Here is a 24,215-nt window from a genome sequence, read left to right on the forward strand (position 1 = left end):
TGTGCCGAGGAGTGGGATTGCTGGGTCATATGGTAGTTCTATTTTTAGTTGTTTAAGGAACCTCCATACCGGTCTCCATAGTGGCTGTATCAATTTACATTCCCACCAACAGTGCAGGAGGGTTCCCTTTTCTCCACACCCACTCCAGCATTTATTGTTTGTAGATTTTTTGATGATGGCCATTCTGACTTGTGTGAGGTGATACCTCATTGTAGTTTTGATTTGCATTTCTCTAATGATTAGTGATGCTGAGCATCCTATCATGTGTTTGTTGGCAACCTGTGTATCTTCTTTGGAGAAATGTCTATTTCGGGCTTCTGCCTATTTTTGGATTGGGTTGTTTGTTTTTTGATATTGAGCTGCATGAGCTGCTTGTATATTTTGGAAATTAATTCTTTGTCCGTTGCTTCGCTTGCAAATATTTTCTCCCATTCTGAGTGTTGTCCTTTCGTCTTGTTTATGGTTTCCTTTGCTGTGCAAAACCTTTTAAGTTTCATTATGTTGTTTTCATTTTTGTTTTTATTTCCATTTCTCTGGGAGGTGGGTCAAAAAGGATCTTGCTATGATTTGTGTCATAGAGTGTTCTATCTGTGTTTTCCTCTAAGAGTTTTATAGTGTCTGCCCTTACATTCAGGTCTTTAATCCATTTTGAGTTTATTTTTGTGTATGGTGATAGGAAGTGTTCTAATTTCATTCTTTTACATGTAGCTGTCCAGTTTTCCCAGCACCACTTATTGAAGAGGCTGTCTTTTCTCCATGGTATATTCTTGCGTCCTTTATCAAAGATAAAGTGACCATGTGTGTGTGGGTTTATCTCTGGGCTTTCTATCCTGTTTCATTGATTTATATTTCTGTTTTTGTGCCAGTACCATAGTGTGTTGATTACTGTAGCTTTGTAGTGTCATCTGAAGTCAGGGAGCCTGATTCCTCCAGCTCCGTTTTTCCTTCTCAAGATTGCTTTGGCTATTCGGGGTCTTTTGTGTTTCCATACAAATTGTGCAATTTTTTGTTCTAGTTCTGTGAAAAATGCTATTGGTAGTTTGATAGGGATTCTGTTGAATCTGTAGATTGTTTTGGGTAGTATAGTCATTTTCACAGTGTTGATTCTTCCAATCCAAGAACATGGTATATCTCTCCATCTGTTTGTATCATTTTTTGTTTGTTTGTTTGTTTGTATCATTTTAAATTTCTTTCATCAGTGTCTTATAGTTTTCTGCATTCAGGTCTTTTGTCTCCTTAGGTAGGTTTATTCCTAGGTATTTTTTTCTTTTTGTTGTAGTGGTGAATGGGATTGTTTCCTTAATTTCTCTTTCAGATTTTTCATCATTAGTGTATAGGAATACAAGAGATTTCTGTGCATTAATGCTATATCCTGCAGCTTTACCAAATTCATTGATTAGCTCTTGTAGTTTTCTGGTGGCATCTTTAGGACTCTCTACGTCCAGTATCATGTCATCTGCAAATAGTGACAGTTTTACTTCTTCTTTTCCGATTTGGATTCCTTTTATTTCTTTTTCTTCTGTGATTGCCATGGCTAAAACTTCCATAACTATGTTGAATAATAGTGGTGAGAGTGGGCAACCTTGTCTTCTTTCTGATCGTAGAGGAAATGGTTTCAGTTTTTCACCATTGAGAACGATGGTGGCTGTGGGTTTGTCATACATGGCCTTTATTATGTTGAGGTAGGTTCCGTCTATGCCTACTTTCTGGAGAGGTTTTTTCGTAATTCGGTGTTGAATTTTGTTGAAAGCTTTTTCTGCATCTATTGAGATGATCATATGGTTTTTATCCTTCAGTTTGTTAATATGGTGTATCACATTGATTGATTTGCGTATATTGAAGAATCCTTGCATTCCTGAGATAAACCGCACTTGATCGTGGTGCATAATCCTTTCGATGTGTTGTTGGATTCTGTTTGCTAGTATTTTGTTGAGGATATTTGTATCTATGTTCATCAGTGATATTGGCCTCAGGCCAATATCACTGATGAACAAAGATTTTTGTGACATCTTTGTCAGGTTTTGGTATGAGGGTGATGCTGGCCTTATAGATTGAGTTTGGGAGTGTTCCTCCCTGTACTATATTTTGGAAGAGTTCAAGAAGGATGGGTGTTAACTCTTCTCTAAATGTTTTATAGAATTCGCCTGTGAAGCCATCTGGTCCTGGACTTTTGTTTGTTGGAAGATGTTTAATCACAATTTCTATATCAGTGCTTTTGATTGGTCTGTTTATATTTTCTATTTCTCCTTGGTTCAGTCTTGGAAGGTTGTGCTTTTCTAAGAATTTGTCCATTTCTTCCTTGCTGTCCATTTTATTGGCATATAATTGCTTGTCGTAGTCTCTCATGATCCTTTGTATTTCTGCAATGTCAGTTGTTACTTCTCTTTTGTCATTTCTAATTCTGTTGATTTGAGTCTTCTCCCCTTTTTTCTTTATGAGTCTGGCTAATGGTTTATCATTTTTGTTTATCTTCTTGAAGAATAAGATTTTAGTTTTATTGATCTTTGCTATTGTTTCCTTCATTTCTTTTTCATTTATTTCTGATCTGACCTTTATGATTTTTTTCCTTCTGCTAACTTTGGGGGTTTTTTGTTCTTCTTTCTCTAATTGGTTTAGGTGTAAGGTTAGGTTGTTTATTTGAGATTTTTCTTGTTTCTTGAGGTAGGATTGTATTGCTATAAAGTTCCCTCTTAGAACTGGTTTTGCTGCATCCCGTAGGGTTTGGGTGGTTATGTTTTCTTTCTTTTTTTTTTTTTTGAGGAATTTTCTATTTTCTTTAATAAAAGTGGTTTCACGAGTTCAGACTCTAGATTCCTATTGGTGGTCGTGTTTTCATTGTCATTTGTTTCTAGGTATTTTTTGATTTCCTCTTTGATTTCTTCAGTGATCTCTTGGTTATTTAGTAGCATATTGTTTAGCCTCCATGTGTTTGTAGTTTTTACAGTTTTTTTCCTGTAATTGATATCTGGTCTCATAGCATTGTGATTGGAAAAGACACTAGATACGATTTTAATTTTCTTAAATTTACCAAAGCTTGATTTATGACCCAAGATATGATCTATCCTGGAGAAAGTTCCATGAGCACTTGAGAAGAAAGTATATTCTGTTGTTTTTGGATGGCGCGTCCTGTAAATATCAGTTAAGTTCATCTTGTCTAATGTGTCATTTAAAGCTTTTGTTTCCTTATTTATTTTCATTTCAGATGATCCGTCCATTGGTGAAAGTGGGGTGTCAAAGTCACCTACTATTATTGTGTCACTGTTGATTTCCCCTTTTATGGCTGTTAGCATTTGCCTTCTGAATTGAGGTGCTCCTATGTTGGGTACATAAATATTTACAATTGTTATATCTTCGTCTTGGGTTGATCCCTTGATCATAATGTAGTGTCCTTCTTTGTCTCTTGTAATAGTCTTTATCTTAAAGTCTGTTTTGTCTGATATGAGAATTTTGAAAGCTACTCCAGCTTTCTTTTGATTTCCATTTGCATGGAGTATCTTTTTCCATCCCCTCACTTTCAGTCTGATGTGTCCCTAGATCTGAAGTGGGTCTCTTGTAGACAGCATATATACGGGTCTTGTTTTTGTATCTATTCAGCCAGTCTATGTCTTTTGGTTGGAGCATTTAATCCATTTACATTTAGGGTAATTATCGATATGTATGTGCCTATTACCATTTTCTTAATTGTTTTGGGTTTGTTTTTGTAGATCTTATTCTTCCCTTGTTTCCTTCCTAGAGAAGTCCCTTTAGCATTTGTTGTAAAGCTGGTTTGGTGGTGCTGAATTCTCTTAACTTTTGCTTTTCTGTAAAAGTTTTAATTTCTTCATTGATTCTGAATGAGAGCCTTTCTGGGTAGGGTAATCTTGGTTGTAGGTTTTTCCCTTTCATCGTTTTAAATATGTCCCACCACTCCCTTCTGCCTTGCAGAGTTTTGCTGAAAGATCAGCTCTTAACCTTATGGGGATTCCCTTGTATGTTGTTTGTTGCTTTTACCTTGCTGCTTTTAATATTTTTTCTTTGTATTTAATTTTTGATAGTTTGATTAGTATGTGTCTTGATGTGTTTCTCCTTGGATTTATCCTGTATGAGACTCTCTGCGCTTCCTGGACTTGATTTCCTTTCCCATGTTAGGGAAGTTTTCAACTATAATCTCTTCAAATATTTTCTCAGACCCTTTCTTTTTCTCCTCTTCTTCTGGGACCCCTATAATTCAAATGTTGGTCTATTTAATGTTGTCCCAGAGGTCTCTGAGACTGTCTTCAACTCTTTTCATTCTTTTTATTCTGCTCTGTGGTAGTTAGTTCCACTATTTTATCTTCCAGGTCATGTATCCGTTCTTCTGCCTCAGTTATTCTGCTATTGATTCCTTCTGGAGAATATTTGGTTTCATTTATTGTGTTGTTCATCATTGTTTGTTTGCTTTTTAGTTCTCCTAGGTCCTTGTTAAACGTTTCTTGTATTTTCTCCATTCTTTTTCCAAGATTTTGGATCATCTCTACTGTCATTACTCTGAATTCTTTTTCAGGTAGGCTACCTGTTTCCTCTTCATTTGTTTGCTCTGGTGGGTCTTTACCTTGCTCCTTCATCTGCATATTTCTGCTCCTTCATCTGCATATTTCTCTGTCTTCACATTTTGTTTCACTTACTGTATTTGGGGTGTCCTTTTCACAGCCTGTAGGTTCGTAGTTCCCTTTGTTTTTGGTGTCTTCCCCCAGTGGGTGAGGTTGGTTCAGTGGCTTGTGTAGGCTTCCTGTTGGAGGGGACTGGTGCCTGTGTTCTGGTGGATGAGGCTGGATCTTGTCTTTCTTGGGGGCAGGACCACATCTTGTGGTGTGTTTCGTGGTGTCTGTGACCTTATTATGATTTTAGGCAGCCTCTCTGCTAATGGGTGGGGTTGTGTTCCTGTCTTGCTAATTGTTTGGCATGGGGCATTCATCACTGGTGCTTGCTGGCCATTGGGTGGAGCTGGGTCTTAGTGTTGAGACGGAGATCTCTGCGAGAGCTCTCGCCGACTGATATTACATGGGGCCAGGAGGTCTCTGGCGGTCCAGTGTCCTGAAGTCAGCTCTCCCACCTCAGAAGCTCAGGCCTGACACCATGCCGGAGCACAAAGACCCTGTCAGCCACCCTGCTCAGGACAAAAGGGAGAAGAAGGGAAAGAAAGAAAAAATTAAAAGTAATTTTTTAAATTATTAAAATAGAAAAAGAAGAGAGCCACCACGCCATTAAACAAATCCAGCAATGATAACAAGCACTAAAAAGTAAACTAAGAGAAACATAAAAATGAGAAACAAATCAGTCATAGACAGCAAACCCCCAGTCTGCAGTTGCTCCCAAAGTCTACCACCTCGATTTTGGGACGTTTCATTGTCTGTTCAGGTATTCCACAGATGCAGGGTACATCAAGTTGATTGTGGGGACTTAATCCGCTGCTCCTGAGGCTGCTGGGAGAGATTTCCCTTTGTCTTCTTTGTTTACACAGGCCCTGGGGTTCGGGTTTGGTTTCGGCCCCGCCTCTGCGTGTAGGTCGCCCTCAGGCATCTGTTCCCACCCAGACAGGAGGGGGTTAGAGTAGCTGCTGATGAGGGTGCTCTTGCTCACTCAGGCCGGGGGGAGGGGGGGGTACGGTAGTCACAACTGGAATGCGGGGCAAGCCTGCAGTGACAGAGGCCAATGCAATGTTGCAGCAGCCTGAGGCACGCCATGTCTTCTCCCGGGGAAGTTGTCCCTGGGTTGCGGGACCCTGGCAGTGGCGGGCTGCACAGACTTCCCGGAAGGGGGCTGTGGATAGTGACCTGTGCTCGCACACAGGCTTCTTGGTGGCGGCAGCAGCAGCGTTAGTGTTTGATGCCTGTCTCTGGGGTCCGAGCTGATAGCAGCGGCTCACGCCTATCTCTGGAGCTCGCTTAGGTGGTGCTCTGCCTTCTGTGGGCACACAGGGAAGGAATCCCTTCGCCTCACACACCCCGAAACAATGGTCTCTTGCCTCTTCGGCAGGTCCTGACTTTTTTCCGGACTCCCTCCCGGCTAGCTGTGGTGCACTAACCCTCTCAGGCTGTGTTCACGCCACCAGTCCTCTCCCTGCGCTCCGACTGAAGCCCGAGCCTCAGCTCCCAGCACCCCCCCACACCCCCCCGGTGGGTGAGCAGACAAGCCTCTCAGGCTCGGGAGTGCTGGTCGGCACCGGTCCTCTGTGCAGGAATCTCTCCGCTTTGCCCTCCGCACCCCTGTTGCTGTGCTCTCCTCTGTGGCTCTGAAGCTTCCCCCACCTCCGCCACCCGCAGTCTCCGCCCACGAAGGGGCTTCTTGTGTGTGGTAACCTTTCCTCCTTCACAGTTCCCTCCCAGAGGTGCAGGTCCTGTCTGTATTCTTTTGTCTCTGGTATTTCATTTTTCTTTTGCCCTACCCAGGTACATGGGGAGTTTCTTGCCTTTGGGGAGGTCTGAGGTCTTCTGCCAGCGTTCAGTAGGTGTTCTGTAGTTGTTGTTCCACATATAGATGTATTTTTGATGTATTTGTGGGGAGGAAAGTGATCTCCACTTGTTACTCCTCTGCCATCTTGAAGGTCCTTCCCCCCCCTGCCCCCAGCAGTTAATATTTTTAAAGGCTACTATTTTTAAACCAATTGGATGGAAGGGAGAGTTGGGGAGAGTGAAAGCAGGAAAATCGGAAGCCGTTTCACTGGTCCAGTTGGGTAGTTGTAGTGAGATGTTGAGGACCGATAGTATGGCATTTAGGGAAAGGAGAATAAGGACAAATCCTAGATTTTTGGCGAGATCCAAAGAACCATTGACTGTGAGTGGAAGTCTGAGAGAGGAGTTGGTTTATAGGTGGAAATCAGGAGTTATTCTTCATTTGCTCAGTTGGAAAAGCTAGTTTGTTAGAGTCCAGGAGAAGATGGCAAGTAGGCATTTGGCTAAATAAGTATGGATTTTTGGGTAAATATAGGAGGCAAGAAATTGAGTATATTACTTTGAAGAATTTCAGATATCAAATATTTGAACCAGTGTATGATGAAGTGAAAATTCAATTCCAGTTTTAGTTAATTTGCTTGTTTGTTGTTATGTGATGGAGTATTTATTAGAGAAAACATTATAGACCAATGATCAATAAAGTTGTTACAGAAAGGTACAGAATTTGAACAAAAACATAAAAATTTAGGTGTGTGGGAAATGGGTGAATGTGTTCAAAAGGTACAAACTTCCAGTGATAAGTAAGTCATGGGGATGTAATGTAGAGCCTGGTGCCTGTAGTTAACAGTACCGTATTGTATCAGTATATTTGCAAGTTGATAAGAGAGTAGATCTTAAAAATTCTCGTCGTAAGAAAAAAAATTATAACTGTGAAATGATGGATATTAACTAAACTTATTGTGATCATCGTTTCACTATATATGTATATCAAATCGTTATGTTGCATACCTTGAACTAACCCAATATTACATTTCACTTATATCTCAATAAAGCTGGGGGGAAAAGCCCCTAAAATTTATGCTATGTATTAGCAAGTTATATTAGTCTAATATTTAAAATGATCAACTATAAAATGAAAAAGTGGCTGATAGACCTAGTCATCTTCTTAGCATGACCTAACTTCAATTAAACATATAACCTGTATAAAATGTATTAGTTTTATAGCATAGAGCACTTCTGGGTCAAGATCATATTGAAATATATTTATAATTTAACAGCTAATTATGCTAATTACAATTGTGTATACCTTAGCCAACTTTGTTCAAATATGAAAAGTATCTTACAAAAAGCAGTTTTTTGTGGGGTGTAGTTTGAGTGATGGGAGTCAGGATTGTTCAGTGTGTGTTAGAGGAAATGCATTATGAAGTACTGTTGCTCATTTATTTTAAATCCAATTCTAAGACAGAATACAGTGTAAATGTATGGAACAGTTGTGTTTTATTATTCAAGTTTTAAATATTAAATGAGAGCCAATCCTTAGTGAAATGACATAATCCAGAAAAAGTGACTTTTAGGATATTACTGTAAAATGAATGCTGTTTATACATGTCTCACATTAAGAAATAAGTAACTAAATGAAATCAAAGCTTTATTATCACAGATAATTTCATAGATTATATGAAAATATTTTGAAAGGAAGATGTTCAGATGATGATCAAACCTATAGCACACTATGGTAATGCTGAGAGCACTTCGTTGGACTTCTAGGAACATGTTTCCTTTCACACCCCTCCTCTCGATAAGTTTTAAATGACTAACAGTATAGAAAACGTTACGGCATTTCACACATATTCTTGGCTTTGTTAACTTCTGCTCTGACCGAACGTTTAAAACATCTTGTAGAATACTTGTTACTTCGAATTTTGGAATTCTCATAAACAAGTGTCCAGAAATCAACACAGAGTCAAGAAGAGTAGGGTTGAAAGGTCAGTTTTGAGTGAGTCATTTTTCCCCTCCATGTGAAAGAAGCTTTCTCATTGGCTAGTGTTCAATAACAGCCTGACTATAAGTAAAAATTGACCTCCACAGTAGTGGCCTTGGGAAACTGCGTGTTAAGCACAACATTTCTGATATTTTATAGTAGTGAGTAAATTATTAAGAAAATATTATGCCTTTTAATATAACTCCTAGTTAATCTGTGTGTGAGAAAGGGTTGTGGATTTGGGAATCATGAGTGACTGGAAATAATTGTTAAAGCAAAACCAAATGAGTAAAAATGGATTCAATGGGGATCTTCAAAAATGGAGCTATTGGAAAAATCCAGAGGAAGTCTGAAGGGGATTGGAGTCTGAAGAGGCCAGTTGGAAAACATGCCCCTGAAGGCAGGGAGGATGGATGGATGAGGAAAAAGTCTGGATCAACCATGGTCTCCTTAGGGAGGAGAAAACATCTCACAAAGGCCTCTGGCTGTAAAACCATTGTCACTGCCCCAACGGTGGCACCTCCACTGTGGCCAAGGCTCCACCTTTCCTGACCCACGTAGGGCTCCCCAGCTGAACAGCTGTGCCTGGGAGTTTGTTGACACCCAGTTCAGCCTCCGGGAGACCAAGCATGTTCCTTGATTTATAACATTTTTTTTGGTGAGCTGTTAATGACAAACTGGTTAATTACCCTGGATAATCAAGAGTTAACTCTACTTACTAAAGCAAAACTATAACACATTAAAAATATGTTTCTAACATGGTTGAAGCACAAATTTCTACATTTAAGAGCCTCGCCTCCTTCATCTTTCAGCCATGATTCACAAAACATAAAACTTAACAGTTTAAACATTTCTTAAATTCAGATGTTGACAAAGCACCTTTAATCCTGTGGAAAAATAGGCAATGGACATAAAGAGAAAAATGACAAAAAGTGACAATAAGGTACTCTGAGATATAGGAAAGGATGCTTAACTTCATCCATAATAAGAAAATTAATTTGTATTCCCACAGTCAGATCTGCAAAAATCCTAAATTTTAATAACATACTGTTCTCTTAGGTGGTGTGCAACAGTGTCTCTCACATATAGTAGTAGAATATTAAACTGATATAATCCCTATGGAGGCACATTGGCAGTAGCTGTAAAAAATTATGAACTCATGTATCTTTAGGCCCAGTAATTCCACTCTAAAAATGTATATTACAAATATATTTTCACATATGTGGATTGGCATATATTCATGTATACACATTGTTAGCACTGTTTTTTAAACCATTTTTTAAAATTGAAGTGTAGTTAATTTACAGTGTTGCATTAGTTTCAGGTGTACAGCAAAGCGATTCAGTTATACATTTATATATATTCTTTTTCATATTCTTTTCTATTATAGGTTATTACAAGATATTGCATATAGTTCCCTGTGCTATATAGTAGGTCCTTGTTGTTTATGTTTTATATATAGTAGCTTGTATCTGCTAATCCCAAGTTCCTAATTTATCCCTCCTCTACCCACTTTCCCCTTTGGTAACATAAATTTGTTTTCTATGTGTGTGAGCCTTTCTGTTTTGTAAAGAAGTTCATTTATATCGTTTTTTTTAGATTCCACAGATAAGTGATATCATGTGTAGTGCTGTTTTTAATAGCAGAAATTTATAAAAATGCAGTGCCTGCCAATAGCTGATTCATAAAGCGGGATATCATGCAAACTGTATCCTCTCTGAGTTTTGGTACAGGAAGACTTTTAAAGTACATAAAGTGAAGAAAAGCAAAGTAAACAACAGAGCTTCTATTATGATTCTTTTTATATACAAAAAGTTAGGAAAGTATTAAAGACCTATATATTTACCTTATTTGTTGTGTAGGTATAAGAAACTCTGGAGGAATACCCAAGAAAGTAGACAGGGTTTGACCCTTCAGGGTGAAGGAGTGAGAACTCTACAGGGAGAGTGAGGCCAGATGGAAGGGAATCTATCATTGTAAATCTTTATATTCTTTCTGGTTCTGAACCATAAAAAATATTTTCTTAAAAAAAAAAAAAGGTAAACCGGCCTGATTTGCTCTGGTAGGTAAGCCTGAAAAAACTTACCTCTAAAATTGATGTACAGAAATAAAATGAAGAATGCCAAAATCTGATTTGTGTTATTTTTACATAATTACATTGATTTTTAGTATCCCTCTGAAACCCCAGATCTAGTACCTAATGCAGATTATCTCAGTATGCATTGAATGTTTCATCAAAATGAATTACAATCTGTTACCCCATTCCTAAACAGCTTAAACTTTAAAAAAGACTTTTACTGTATTGTGTAAAATTTGATGGCTAGCTTTCTTCCACTTAATCTTTCAGGGCTCTGCCGTCACAGTGCACCATGCTTAACTGCTATCATTCTCCTCACCTGCTTATAATATATATATATATTTTCCCCATACCTTTTATTCAACTTTTGCCCCCTGCTGGCAATTATGCACATCAAAACCAATTGGTATTTTAAAAATAAATCCAGTCATGTACTTGCTCTTAAAACCTTTGAGGGCCTTTCCATTATATTATAATAACATGTCCTAGTTTACAAGGCCCCAAAGGAATGTTGAATGAAGGACACAGGGTGGTCCCAGGTCAGGGTCCCTCTGGCCTGCAGGCTCAGCTTCGGAAGCTGTTCACTTAGGACTTGCTCCTTTGGCCTCCACTGGAATAAAATGTTATTAAATATTTAGGAGGCAATCAAAAATTGTTAAATCATTGACTTTTATGGAGTAGCACTTTATGTTCTATGATTTTGTTCAGTTCAATGATTTAAGTATGTGCACTCACACACATACAGTACATGCATAGACGGTGATTCTGTGTAACCTTTGTCCCATGGTGCCCTTGTGTTCGTGGAGGAGTTCAGAGACCTGTAAGGCAGAATATCGTGTATAACACTGAATAATGATAATTTATATAAGATAGGAACATAAGGAATATTAAAATTCGGACACTATTATTTTTCTTGACCGAGGAAGTAAAAGGCTGTTTAATGCCTAGGCTATTCGCGTGTACTTTTGAACTTTTTCTGCTTTTGTTGGAAGCAGTTTATGATTAAAAGTTGGAACACCACAATGCCTGTTGTGGACCTTTGACTTGTAAGAAAGATAGAAATCTAAAAGTTCAGAAAGTGCCTGAAAGGCTGGCCACAGTCCATTGGTGGAAAGACCAATTAGAAGCCCTCTTTACACTTAGAAAAAAGTTAATCGCTTATTTCTTTACCACTCTGTTTCAACGTTATTACGAGCCATTAGTGAGTATTGATCAGGTCTGTCAAAATCATCAAAGCATGTAGTAAGAAACCTTTTCCTTTGGAATTGTTAAGAAGTTGAAGAAATTTCGAACCTTTATTTCTACATTTCATTTTCTTTAATGCTGGCTTCGTGTGTGATTCAATATTTTATTGTTGAATTAACTTTAAGACATTGAATAAAAGAATTGATTTGGAAAATAATAAAAAGTTTAAAGTCCTGGGTCTCAGGAAGTCACTACTTTGCAGGTGACTGGTAGAAGAATGCATTCAAAAAAGGAAACACCCATCCCTAGGAGATCTATTTTTTTGTTTGAGAACTTAAAAATATACTCTGTCCTCCCCCATCTTGTACATGGATGTGTGGAATTTAATTATATTTTGACAAAGTGAGGAGAACTGTCTCTGTAATATATTGATGTCAGTGAGTTTTAAAACTATTTCCCTTGCAGTTTTAAAAGAAAGACCATGAGAGGAAATGACTAAATCCTCTGAGTATGCCTTCATTGACAGCTGATAATTAGCAGGCAGCTTAGCAATAATAATTAGTTCCCTCTTGAGAAAATTTCCGGATGAACCCTGAGTTGGTGCATCCCAGTTTAGTCTTGTTTCTTTGTCCACTGCCTCCCCCAAGTAATTCGTGTTATTTTTAGAGTAGGAAGAACTCAAGATGAGCTTCCTCCGGTTTAGGCAGTCAGCACTGTCCATTATTTGCACTGTGTTTTCTGGAGATTACCTGAGATTAGAGTTTCTTTGTTCCCCTCTTCCTGTATGTTTTCTGATTCTTTCATCTAAGCAGCTTGCAGCAGTGCAGAGGGATAAATAGGTCAGCCATTGCTTGGTAAATACACCAAGTCCACGGACTATAATTTGGTGCTAAAACCACTATTATGACTTAAAATGCTGGCTCTAAAACTAAAATGAGGAAATATTCTTAAAGAAGGAGGGAAGCTTCCTGCTTGAGGTTTTTGTTTTGTTTTGTTTGCCTAAGTATATACCAAAAAAATTTTCAAATCATTTTGAAACTCTTATCACAAGTTATCTACAAACATTTCTGTTTTCTTAAAGTAAGATGTATAAAACTGAAAATGTCACCAATTAATAAAGCAACATGAACACCTCCGTAGTCATTTGAGACAGCTTTTTAAATACATACGAAAGGTAATTAAAATTGATATTAACCTAAATTTTCCTTTTGATGTTCTTGCTGTTGAATTGTTTTGAATTATATCAATCACAGCTATTGAATATTGGGAAAACCTTCCGTTTTACTTTATTATTAATATCAAGCTCTGCAAAAATGTATTCAAGTTCAGAAACATCATAATCCCTTAATAGACTAGACTTAGTTGCTTCTATAGGGAGTTTTCTATATAAGGTTATGGAGTCACTGTTTATAAGGAGCAAGCTTTTAACAAGTCAAACAATCTTGATGCTCTTCGTCTCTGGGGACCAGAATTGGGGATGACTAAGCTCTGTGAGTATACAGTGGTGATAAACACCCCATCTCACGTGGATCATTAATAGCAAAGCTCTCCAGTCAACCTCTTATTCAAATTTTGGCACCAACAATGACCAAATAACCTTAGCTGTGCACTGAATCTCTTAAAAGCTCTCTTTTTGCAATTAGAAAATGGAGGTAGTTGTAGGTCTTACCTCGTGGAAGTGCCCATGATTAAATGAGATGTTTAGCCAAATATCTGGGCAGCCCTGATCTAGTCAAGTTGAGACCTAAAACTGATCATCACATCAGGCAGTACTCTTAAGCAACTGATATAGTTTTTCTCCTGTATTATAGTGACTTTTAATTTGAATTTTAAGAAGCCTGGGGTCAATTTTGATACTCACTTTAACAGTGTATAGGATATTAGAGAATAACTTTCACTTAATAGCATTTATTCCAGTGTTCCCATCTTATTTTCTTCGTTTTTTATTTCCCTTCATTTTAGCACCCCTAGCAGTATATTTGTTTGTTCAACTGAATATATTTGTATGAGTCATCTCAGATCCTTTTTGGAAAGATGCAAGTTAAATAATCAAATAAATAAAAGTAGAAAATTAGAGTTAGTATTAAAGCATAAATATGCACAACCTTTAAAAAATGTTTCTATTTTAGAATGCCTCTGTGTCCATTATTCCAGATATATGTCTAAAACACAAATATTTACGCATAATGGGTACTTTTAACCTTTCCTGACTTAAAAGTCGAGGATGTTGGAGAATCACAGACAGTGGTTAGTACCTTGATTCTGAAATTTCCACGGAAGAGCCTGAACTTCTTAGGAATCAGTCGTTGGCATTATTCTGTTGGGTGGTGATGGTCAAAGTGAAGAGTTGCAGAAACATTCAATGCACAGCTCTCATATTGGGAACATGTTTAAAGAAAACTGCAGTCTATTTATTGGATCTTACATTTTTAAAAAATAAGTTAGGAATTATCCCAGGAAGTGTCTTCGTAAGTGAAATGAAATTTATTAACTTACTGCCTAAGACATGTACATGATGTTCAATTTTATGTATCCAGACATACCTTGGCAGCAATTTTCTCTGAGGTGATATGAATGAATCAAAATAAATTAGCTCCAAAATTCCTGATAACCGAAAAGTATTCCCTGACCCTGTAATCATTTAAATATATGAAAAGTAATAAATGAATATTTTAACTACTTCCTTTTAGGCAAGCTTAAATAAGGGTCGTGGGATATGTAGACTTGTTCATTGATCACTCCCTCCATTTGTTAAGATTCCAAAAAATATAGATTCAGCACTGTGCTTTGAAAGGCCGTAAAATATCTGTGGTTGGGTTTGTTTATTTTTTTTTAGCAATGTTTTATCACCTCCATTTCAAAAATGCAATTTAGTCAAAGAATTAATAATTTTGAGTGTACAAGGGTGATTAACATGTGAGGAAACCAATCTAAAGAGGTTAAGTGGTTGTTCCTAGTTACTCAGGTAATTAATGGCGAAGCCAAGACCAGAACCTGGCTCTTCAGATTCTCAGCCTACAGGACTTTCATTATGGCATATACATCTGTTGTACTTTGATTCTCATTTTTGTTTTTTTTTTTGTAATTTGAGTGATTTTTCATTGTAATAGTATATAGCTGTAGGATGGTCATTTATTCTCTGGGCACCTGAGTTTCTTCATAAGTAAAATAAAGGACAGTGGTAATTCAGACGGTTACACTGTGGTTGTTTACTGTGGTGGAAAAAAAACTGATACATGTAAAGGCTGTAAGAAATGAACAGTTAAAAAATTTGCATTTGTTGAAATTTTTCCCTTTGCATTTTCCAGTCTGCATCTCCACAGGAACATGAGTTCATCTTTGTGGTCTCATGGGATCAACTTCGTCATAGCGATGGGAAGATGGGTCAGAATAAAATTTGATTAGAAAAAAATAAGACTGATGGGCCAGTAGTCTCTATTACTGACAAAGAAACAGGAACGATGACCTTTACACTATAAAAATTATAGTAAACATAGTATGCATTGCAGAAGTTGGCAAGTCATAAAAACAAGTAGAAGTTTTGATGTCTATATCTCTATTTATATACAGAGGTAATGAGGTCCTAATGACTCATTGGGAAAAAGCAAGGTCATTCCATCCCTAGATGGAATTCATTTATGGAGTGCCTCCTTTACTGGTTGAGCTGCCTCTCTTTCCAATTCATACTTTTAAAAATTGGCACTGACTACTCCACTGTGACAGCACTTTAGGGTAGCGCCCTCATGTTTGTTTCCTTTCCTGGCTTTCTCTCATTTTCCAGCCAACTTATTCTCCTAAGCTTTGTACATTACTGTGTTTGGTAAGTCTGTAGTTTAGAGACCTGCTAATTCTAGCTAGTGTATAACCATTCTTTGAACAGTTGAATCTTTTCAGATAATGATTTCACCATGCATGAAGCTTGAGGAATTTTAACAACATACTAGAATAAGTGGGGAGCCTTTTCTGGAAAATACTCCACTTAGCAGCCCGGATGTAAAACCATAAGTGATTACATGTGAAGAGAAGGTGTAATGGCAGTGGAGAGCTCTGATTTATATTTTTGTTATAGTATTGAATCGCCAAAATACGCATCTCTGTTTGTGAATGCCTATTTAGGAAGGAAAACAGTGTGATTCTACCTTGACAAAATTACTGAGTGGGAAAAATTTGTCTTCCAGGATTCAAGAACACCTAATCTCTCAAATTCCTATTTTCATCTTCCCTAAATAAAGCACCTTATTATTATTTCCATCTGTCCCTCAAAACTTTAAGTTCTTTATTTAGGTGAATGGTCAAATGATTCAGTATCACAAGTTTTACCTTTATAAATGATAATTTGATGTTAGCAAAATTGGTTGTTTTAACTAAAGGTTTAAAGTTAGCCCCATTCCACAAAACTTTGGACATCAACAGTTTCAGAGTAGAGAAATAGAAGTTAATACATTCATAATAGAGGGGAAAAGATACTTCATTTCTCTTTTCTCAGAAATAGGCAGTGTAAGAGTGGACAAAGTGCTATCGATTTTCATATTTCATACTGCTGTCTGGGTTTGAGTGTTCTGGTTACCAGTATTTCACCTTCTTTGTCAGATGCATTAGGAGCTGACCTTAGGGAAATGAAGTTATCTTCTAACTTGTCAGTATTTCCAAGGAGCCTCTTTAAGAAATCTTCAACATGCAGGGTTTCGTATTAATTCTCTCTCATCCTCAAAGGCTCTCACATTATCATTTACCAACCTTAAGTAGTGAACTGCCATATGCAATTAAACAGCTTCAACAAACAAACAAATACACACATATGAGAGGTTTGCCAGATTCTGGCTTTCTAAAATTAAATGTATGTTAACTAAAACAAATAATTTGTAATTTCTGAAGTAGGGGTGAATGCATAAACACCAGCCCAAATCACAGTGGTAGAAAGTAGATCCCCATCAGTTTTAACAGTCATTCCCACTGTACTGAATACTACCACATTAACAACACTGATAGTTTCCATTCTTGGACAATTTGATTTTGGACATGACTTTCAAAACCAGTTTCAAGTGGAAACATTTTTTCTGAGTTGTTGTTCATCTGGAATTAACTTGACTTGCTTTGGGAATATTTATTATATATTATATATTATATATGGGATTTTTGTTATACATAGAAAAGTAAATATAAAAGTCATAATGGAATGACTTTTCCGTGTAGCACTTTACATTAAAGTTTGTGAAAAATAATTCTTTCTGTATTTAAAAACGTAGGATATTTACCTTACTATTAAGTTGAATCAAAGTTTTTCAATTAATAAACTTATAAAAGATGTTAATTTGTGCATATCACAACTTATTTCCATTGTACTTTTTTTACACACTGAACAAATATTTAAAATTTTTTTTCCAGTGTTATTGAATTATAGTTGATGTATAATGTTGTATTAGTGTAAGGTTACAACATATTGATTTGATATATGTACATATCAAGAAATGCTTACCACAATAAGTTTAGTTAATATCCATCACCTGACATAGTTAGAATATTTTTCTGTTGATTCGAACTTTTAAGATCTACTATCTTAGCAATTTTCAAATACACAATTAAGTATTGTTGATGCACTATATATTTTTAATCTTTTTGAGTAATAAATTTTAAAGACTTTGTATTTATGATAAAATGAATGTTAATTGCACAGTATTGATAGGTATGAAAATAGAGCCATGAGAAAAGTGTTATAAAGGTATTTATATTTTCTCTTGTGTTTAGTGTACATTTTCTTTTGTATTTCAGAGCTCTTGGATCTAAACAGAACGTCAGTCTTCCATAGCCCTTTTGGATTTCTTGATCTCCAGACAATGCTGCTGGATGAATATCAAGAGAGACTCTTCGTGGGAGGCAAGGATCTTGTGTATTCCCTCAGCTTAGAACACATCGGCAGTGACTATAGAGAGGTATGGAAACAGCAAACTATATTTCGGGAGAGAAAGAAAAGGAGTAAGGGAGATAGCTTCTTGCGTGGGTTTTACTTGGACTAGATTTTTCATTGTCTTGGCCATTTAATATTCTGAGTGATAATATTATTGAAATAAAATATTCATTCAAATTATTTTGAGAAAAAGTTATAAATGGTGGAGAATGAACTTTTCTAGCACACCACAGGTCTCTGTGTCCCCAGAAGACTTCTGATTGGTGCACTGGACGTTTCTCTTGCCTGATGGCCCTTGTCACCACATCCACTGTCCTGACACCTGGGTTTGGAATATGCCGACTTAAAGTGCCTTTAGGCCTTATTACTCCAGAAATCCCATCCTGAAGAAATACGGATGTGTGAACTCAGTATAGCTAACTCATGTGTTTCTGTTGGTAAGATCACTAATTCAGGTGGATGCTTTTTAAACCTGAAGGATTAAAGTATTAAAATAGGCGAGCACCCAACTTTTCTGAGAAAGATTAACTGTAAGAAGAAAAATGGTTCTTATAATCAATGCTTATAGAGTTGAATTGAGATAATATGTTTCCAGAAATATTGATATATCAACCTTATATAAAACAAGCAGAAATATTTATAGACCATAGGATATTTTTGGCATAAATGTATGTATTACATAATACATTTTCTTTATAATTTACATATTTATTTTTATGTTTGTCGAAATGTACGATGTCCATATTTTTTAAAGGCATTTAAAAAAAATGTATCATAAAAAGCAGCATACCTTCATCCCTGACAGTTCCTCATCTCTAGAGGAAATCATGTAAAACTCTCATTTCTTCTGGTTCTTACCTCCATATGTCTAAATAACATTTGTGTACTGTTCTCTCTTGGTATTGTTAATTTTAGATAATATCTGTTGACTTTCTGTAAAGGAAGATGAGGATTTTAGCTTTCTTTTCTTGCAGTACCATAGCTAAAATATCTGCACTATTTCACCAGCAACCCCTACTCAGCTGCCTGGTCATCTTCCCAATAGAGCTGTACCACAACTTTTAGCTAAGTAATAACTATTTACATTATTATAACTGGGAAAATGGATCACACTTCTCCCCGCCACCCCAGATGAAATACTTTCCTCTTTGTTTCATTTGCTTAGATTACTTTTACTCATTTTTCACCAAACTTTCTACCAGAGTATGGCTTTCCAAATCAGTTTTTGGTTTTTAAATGAGATGCGTCCTTCCTGATTCTCTTGTCAGCCCAGAGTTGAACTTCAGCATCATGCTGGAGCATCCCCTCAACCTCCCACTTGTGTGATATTCTTTCGTAGTTTAGTCTGACATTTTACTGAAACACACCTTCAATTAGCTTGCTGAAGAAAGATCCAAAGTAAACTTTTGAGGGTTTTTTAATGTTTAAAAATAATATTTTTCAGACTCCACACAGAATTGGTAGATGCATGTAAAATTCTAGAATGAAAGTCATTTGCTCTAGAATTTTGAGGATAGTGTTCCATTGTTTTCAGACTTCGAGTATAGCTGCAGAGAAGTGCGATACCATTCTAATTTCAAAATTTTATTTATAAGCTGTTTCCTGCCACCCTATTCCCCTAATCCTGTCCTCATGCCCTTCTATGTTTTAACATTTTCTCAAATTTTCTTTAAGGTTTGATCTGTTTTTCATTCACTGTGTTGAGACACAGTGGGCCTTCTGCAGGGGAAAGCCTTGGCCTTCAGCTCTGGAAAATGTTATTATTTCTTTGATGTTTTCCCTTCTTTTCCATTTTCCTCCTGACTCTCTTTCTGGGACTCCTATAAGGCAGAGTTTTGTTCTCAATTGTCTGGCCTGCTGTTTATTATACAGACGTTGAACGATTTCTCCTGATTTCACCCACACCCACCCCTTTTCCCATTTTCAGAAGAGCCCTAGATTTCTAATTCCTGAGAATTTTTCAAGTTCTTTTTCATGAATCAGCTTGTTTATTGGCTCCCTTCACCTTGCAGGCATTTAGATTTCAGCTTTTCTCGTGTGGAAAGCCAGTCAACACTTGTCCATATGTTGTAGAACTTCCAAAATGTTGCTAATATTTCTTTGGTATCTCCACTCAAGTTTTATTTGTGCTTTTTGCATTATGTCCTTTGGCTACTATTTTAGTTGCAGGATGAAGTGGAGACACATAATGTGTTTAACTCTTTCCTTTTTTTTCTATCATCCTTAATTTTATTTTCTCTGCAGTTCTCAAAAGAGATGATTGCTCTCTCTCTCTCTCTCAATGTCTATCTAAAATATATATTATAAAATTGTATACGTATTTATATATATAAAACATAAATATGCAATATTTGTATTATACACACACACATCATTTTGGGGGATTTTTTAATTGAAGTATTGTTGATTTCCAATGTTTCAGATGTACAGCAAAGTGATTCAGTTATGTATATATGTGTATACATATATTCTTTTTCAGATTCTTTTCCATTATAGGTTATTACAAGATACTGAATATAGTTCCCTCTGCTATACAGTAGGACTTTGTTGTTTATCAGCTTAATATGTAGTAGTTTATATCTGCTAATCCCAAACTCCTAATTTATCTCTCCCCCCACTGCCTGTCCCCTCTGGTAACCATAAGTTTGTTTTCTATGTCTGTGAGTCTATTTCTGTTTTGTAAATAAGTTCATTTGTGTCATATTTTAGTTTCCACATATAAGCGATATCATATGCTATTTGTCTTTCTCTGTCTGACTTCACTTAGTATAATAATCTCTAGGTCCATCCATGTTGCTACAAATGACATTATTTCATGAGTAATATTCCATTGTATATATATACTACATCTTCCTCATCCATTCATCTGTTGATAGACATTTAGGTTGTTTCCATGTCTTGGCTATTGTAAATAGTGCTGATGTGAACATTGGGGGGCATATATCTTTTCAAATTGGAGTTTTCGTCTTTTCCAGGTATACACACATAAATCTTTAAGACCATCAAGGACCTCCTTTTTCCAGACAAATTCAATGGATTTTCCTCTCCCTTTTTTGGATGGTCATTTTCCTCCTAACCATCCACGTGTGCACCACGTGGCCCCCTTCTTTCTCTCTCGGGTAGGTCATCTGCACACTCCAGTTCTTTGAAGGAATAGCTAAGCTAGGGGTGGTTAGAATGGGGGCCATGGAATAATCTCTGTTATGGGATGATTTCCTCCCCCCAACCCCTAATTCATATGTTGAAGCCCTAACTCCCAGCCCTGAGAATGTGACTTTAAAGATGTGATTAAGTTAAAATGAGGCAATTAGGGTGGGCCTAATCCAGTCTGACTGGTGTTCTTATAAAAAGAGGAAATTTGGATACATTAAAGAGACATCAGGGATGTGTGCCCATAGAGGGAAGGCCATGTGAGGACACAGTGAGAAGGCAGCCATCTGCAGGCCAAGGAGAGGCCTCAGAAGAAACCAGAGGTGCCAACACCTTGAAGTTGGACTTCTAGCCTCCAGAACTATGAGAAAAGAAATTTCTGTTATTTAAGCCACCCAGTCTGTAACATCTTGTTATAGCAGCCATAGCAAACTAATAAAATCTCCATATTAACATTATAAGTATGTGAATATGGAAAGATCCTTCAAGGGATCCGACACCCAGAAGATTAAGAATCTTTGCATTAAGGAAGTAGTTCTTAAATTGCTGTCCTTCGATCTGGATCCTGTAACTCTCATGGAGTGGGTCCCTGAAATTCACATTTATGACATGCTTTCTAGATGACTTTTATGTACACAAAATCTCATAACAGTTTTCCTGAGCCCTCATTTCCTATGTGGAACTAAGGCCAGGAGTTAACAGCTTCCCACTTTAATGTGATTCTGCTTTAGAGTAGGGGAAATTGAATAACCTACTTATCTTTGATTGTTTTGGCCTAATTGTACCCTGAGGCCTTTAATGCTAGAAAGACTGCTTTAATGGGCGAAATGACCTGTGAAGACTATGTAAGGATAAGAAACCTGGAGAGTGATGAGTATTTATGAACTGCATCTTAGGGAGCTAAATAGAATAGTAGCTGGCTGTTGAAGCTTCAGGGTTCCATCCAGCAAGGATGTCAAGGAAAGTAGCTATACAAATTATTAAATTGAATAACTTTGCTGCATTCAAGGGTAAATCCTTGTTTTGTGGGGCCTGAAGTATATACAGTTTGCTGGGCCACTTCAGGAAATATAATTCAAACTTAAATTTCAAAATTGCTAACGCCCCTCCCAGGGCCACAGAAGGGCTGGGTACTCGTGAGGAATTCTGAGAGGTAAGCTACATTAACTCTGAGGTGACTTCACCCCACCTGCATTTGTTATTTTGTACTTTTCTTGCCTATTTCCACAGAATGATTAGCAATAAAACTCCACATAGACGTTCTGCATTTATTTTCAGTAACAGCAGAGTTAGACAAGGCCTACTTCATAGACAGTCTGTTTAAAAAAAGTAGACTTAAGAATGAGAGGGCTTCCCTGGTGGCGCAGTGGTTGAGAGTCCGCCTGCTGATGCAGGGGACACGGGTTCGTGCCCCGGTCCGGGAGGATCCCACATGCCGCGGAGCGGCTGGGCCCGTGAGCCACGGCCGCTGAGCCTGCGTGTCTGGAGCCTGTGCTCCACAGCGGGGGAGGCCGCAGCAGTGGGAGGCCTGCGTACCGGGGGGAAAAAAAAAAAAAAAAAGAATGAGAGTTGATGCCTCAGTGCTGTCCAGGCTCTGAAGATGTGATGTTTCTGCTTCTTGGCCAAGTTCTCCTCCTGTCTTTCCTGGACCTTACTCCTTCAATTATTTACCTGTTATTATATCTTTAATCTCTCCTGCTTTATCTTTGGGTTTCTTGACCTCAATACTGTTAACATTTGGAATAAGTCTAGGTTGGAGCAGAGAGTGTCCTGTGCCATTGTAGGATGTTTAGCTGTATCCCTGTCTTCTATCCAGTACACTCCAGTAGAATGCTCCCCCTGAGTCATGATAATCAAAAAGTCTCCAGACACTGTGAGATACCCCCCGGGAGGCAGAATTACCTCAGGTCAGACCACTGTGTCTAGCCCATCATTTTATAAGCAGGATACAGACCTCTCATTTAAAAAGTCCCACCATAAACGTATACCTACTTGGTGCTACCACATCCCTGCTTCTTCCCCTGGGATCAGTCACCTTGGAAGAGTAGCCAAAGCCCATTTTCCCCACTTTCTCACTTTCCATTTATTTCTTAGTTTTTAATATCTTTTAAAATGTAATATGTGGGGCTTCCCTGGTGGCGCAGTGGTTGAGAATCTGCCTGCCGATGCAGGGGACACGGGTTCGTGCCCCGGCCTGGGAAGATCCCACATGCCGCGGAGTGGCTGGGCCCGTGAGCCGTGGCCGCTGAGCCTGTGCGTCCGGAGCCTGTACTCCGCAACGAGAGAGGCCACGACAGTGAGAGGCCCGCGTACCGCAAAAAAAAAAAAAAAAAAAAAAAAAAAGCTATCCATGTTTAAATTGGCTTTTTGGCTTTTTTTTTTGGCCGCACTGCATGGCATGCAGAACTTCCCCGATCAGGGATCATACCCATACCCCCTGCATTGGAAGCACGGAGTCTTAACTGCTGGACCACCGGGAAAGTCAAAAATCTTCCTCATTAAATTTCCTTTCAGTCACTACTTAATTTTACAATTATCATTTTGTATTGAGGAAGAACTTCCAATCTAGATCATCTGAAAAGGAATGTACCTGTTTCTTCTCATATTCTCCACCCCCAATTTATTTATACTTAGTGCAATATCAAGATGTGGCCAAAAGAGATAATGAAAGTTTATTATGTTATTATTAAATTCTCTAGTTAGCAGCTGTACACTCAGCAATATTAAATGTTTTTTGTTTTTGTTTTTTGTTTTTTGCGGTACGCGGGCCTCTCACTGTTGTGGCCTCTCCCGTTGCGGAGCACGGGCTCCAGACGCTTAGGCTCAGCGGCCATGGCCCACAGGCCCAGCCGCTCCGCGGCATGTGGGATCTTCTCGGACCGGGGCACGAACCTGTGTTCCCTGCATCGGCAGGCGGACTCTCAACCACTGCGCCACCAGAGAAGCCCTAAATGTTATTTTTACATGATGCATAGTTGTTTGAACTTCAGTCTGGTGAAATGTAATTTGAGTTAAGTCTAAGGGGATTTAAATATATGCATGCAAAATTAATGAGTTACGGTTTTTTAGCGTTAAACATGTAATTCATAAAAAACTATGTATGTTAAAAATATGATCAAGAAAGGGAAGCAAAGGAATAAATACAGAACATCCTGGTATATTGCTAGTATTTAAGGAGCATTTGAGAGTAAAATTTACACAATTATTGAGTAATTCAAGCAATTCTTAAAAAGAGGATTTAAAAAAACTTTTCCTGTGACTCTAAAATATTTCAATAATATATGATAATATTTCAAAATGGTGAATAATAATATTAATTAGTAAACCAAAACTAGTAATGACTTAAAAATCCCTCTAGATATTACACAAAGTAAAGTTTTTTCATATAGCACCTAACAATTATTGAAAACATTTTTGTGCTGTTTTCCATATTCCATGAGAAAAATTTATTTCCTAATTCATATTTATCAGGTTTATTTGTATTACCATAAAGAAGCATTAGCCGTG

General features: G+C 37.5%; 1 protein-coding gene across 1 annotated transcript in view; it reads left to right on the forward strand.

Moving 5' to 3' along the window:
* The first annotated feature begins 17,209 nt into the window (after nt 1–17,209).
* Nucleotides 17,210–24,215, forward strand: part of SEMA3E (semaphorin 3E) — a 108,688-nt gene continuing 101,682 nt past the window's right edge. The window contains exon 1 of the mRNA XM_022562640.2: nt 17,210–17,583. Coding sequence (XP_022418348.2) covers nt 17,488–17,583 — 96 coding nt within the window. The 5' untranslated portion in view covers nt 17,210–17,487. The remainder of the gene's footprint in view (nt 17,584–24,215) is intronic.

Source organism: Delphinapterus leucas, chromosome 9, assembly GCF_059928025.1.
Source record: "Delphinapterus leucas isolate spDelLeu-1000000601 "Yukka" chromosome 9, BTC_Dleu_Yukka2, whole genome shotgun sequence".
In the NCBI taxonomy this organism is placed as follows: domain Eukaryota; kingdom Metazoa; phylum Chordata; class Mammalia; order Artiodactyla; family Monodontidae; genus Delphinapterus; species Delphinapterus leucas.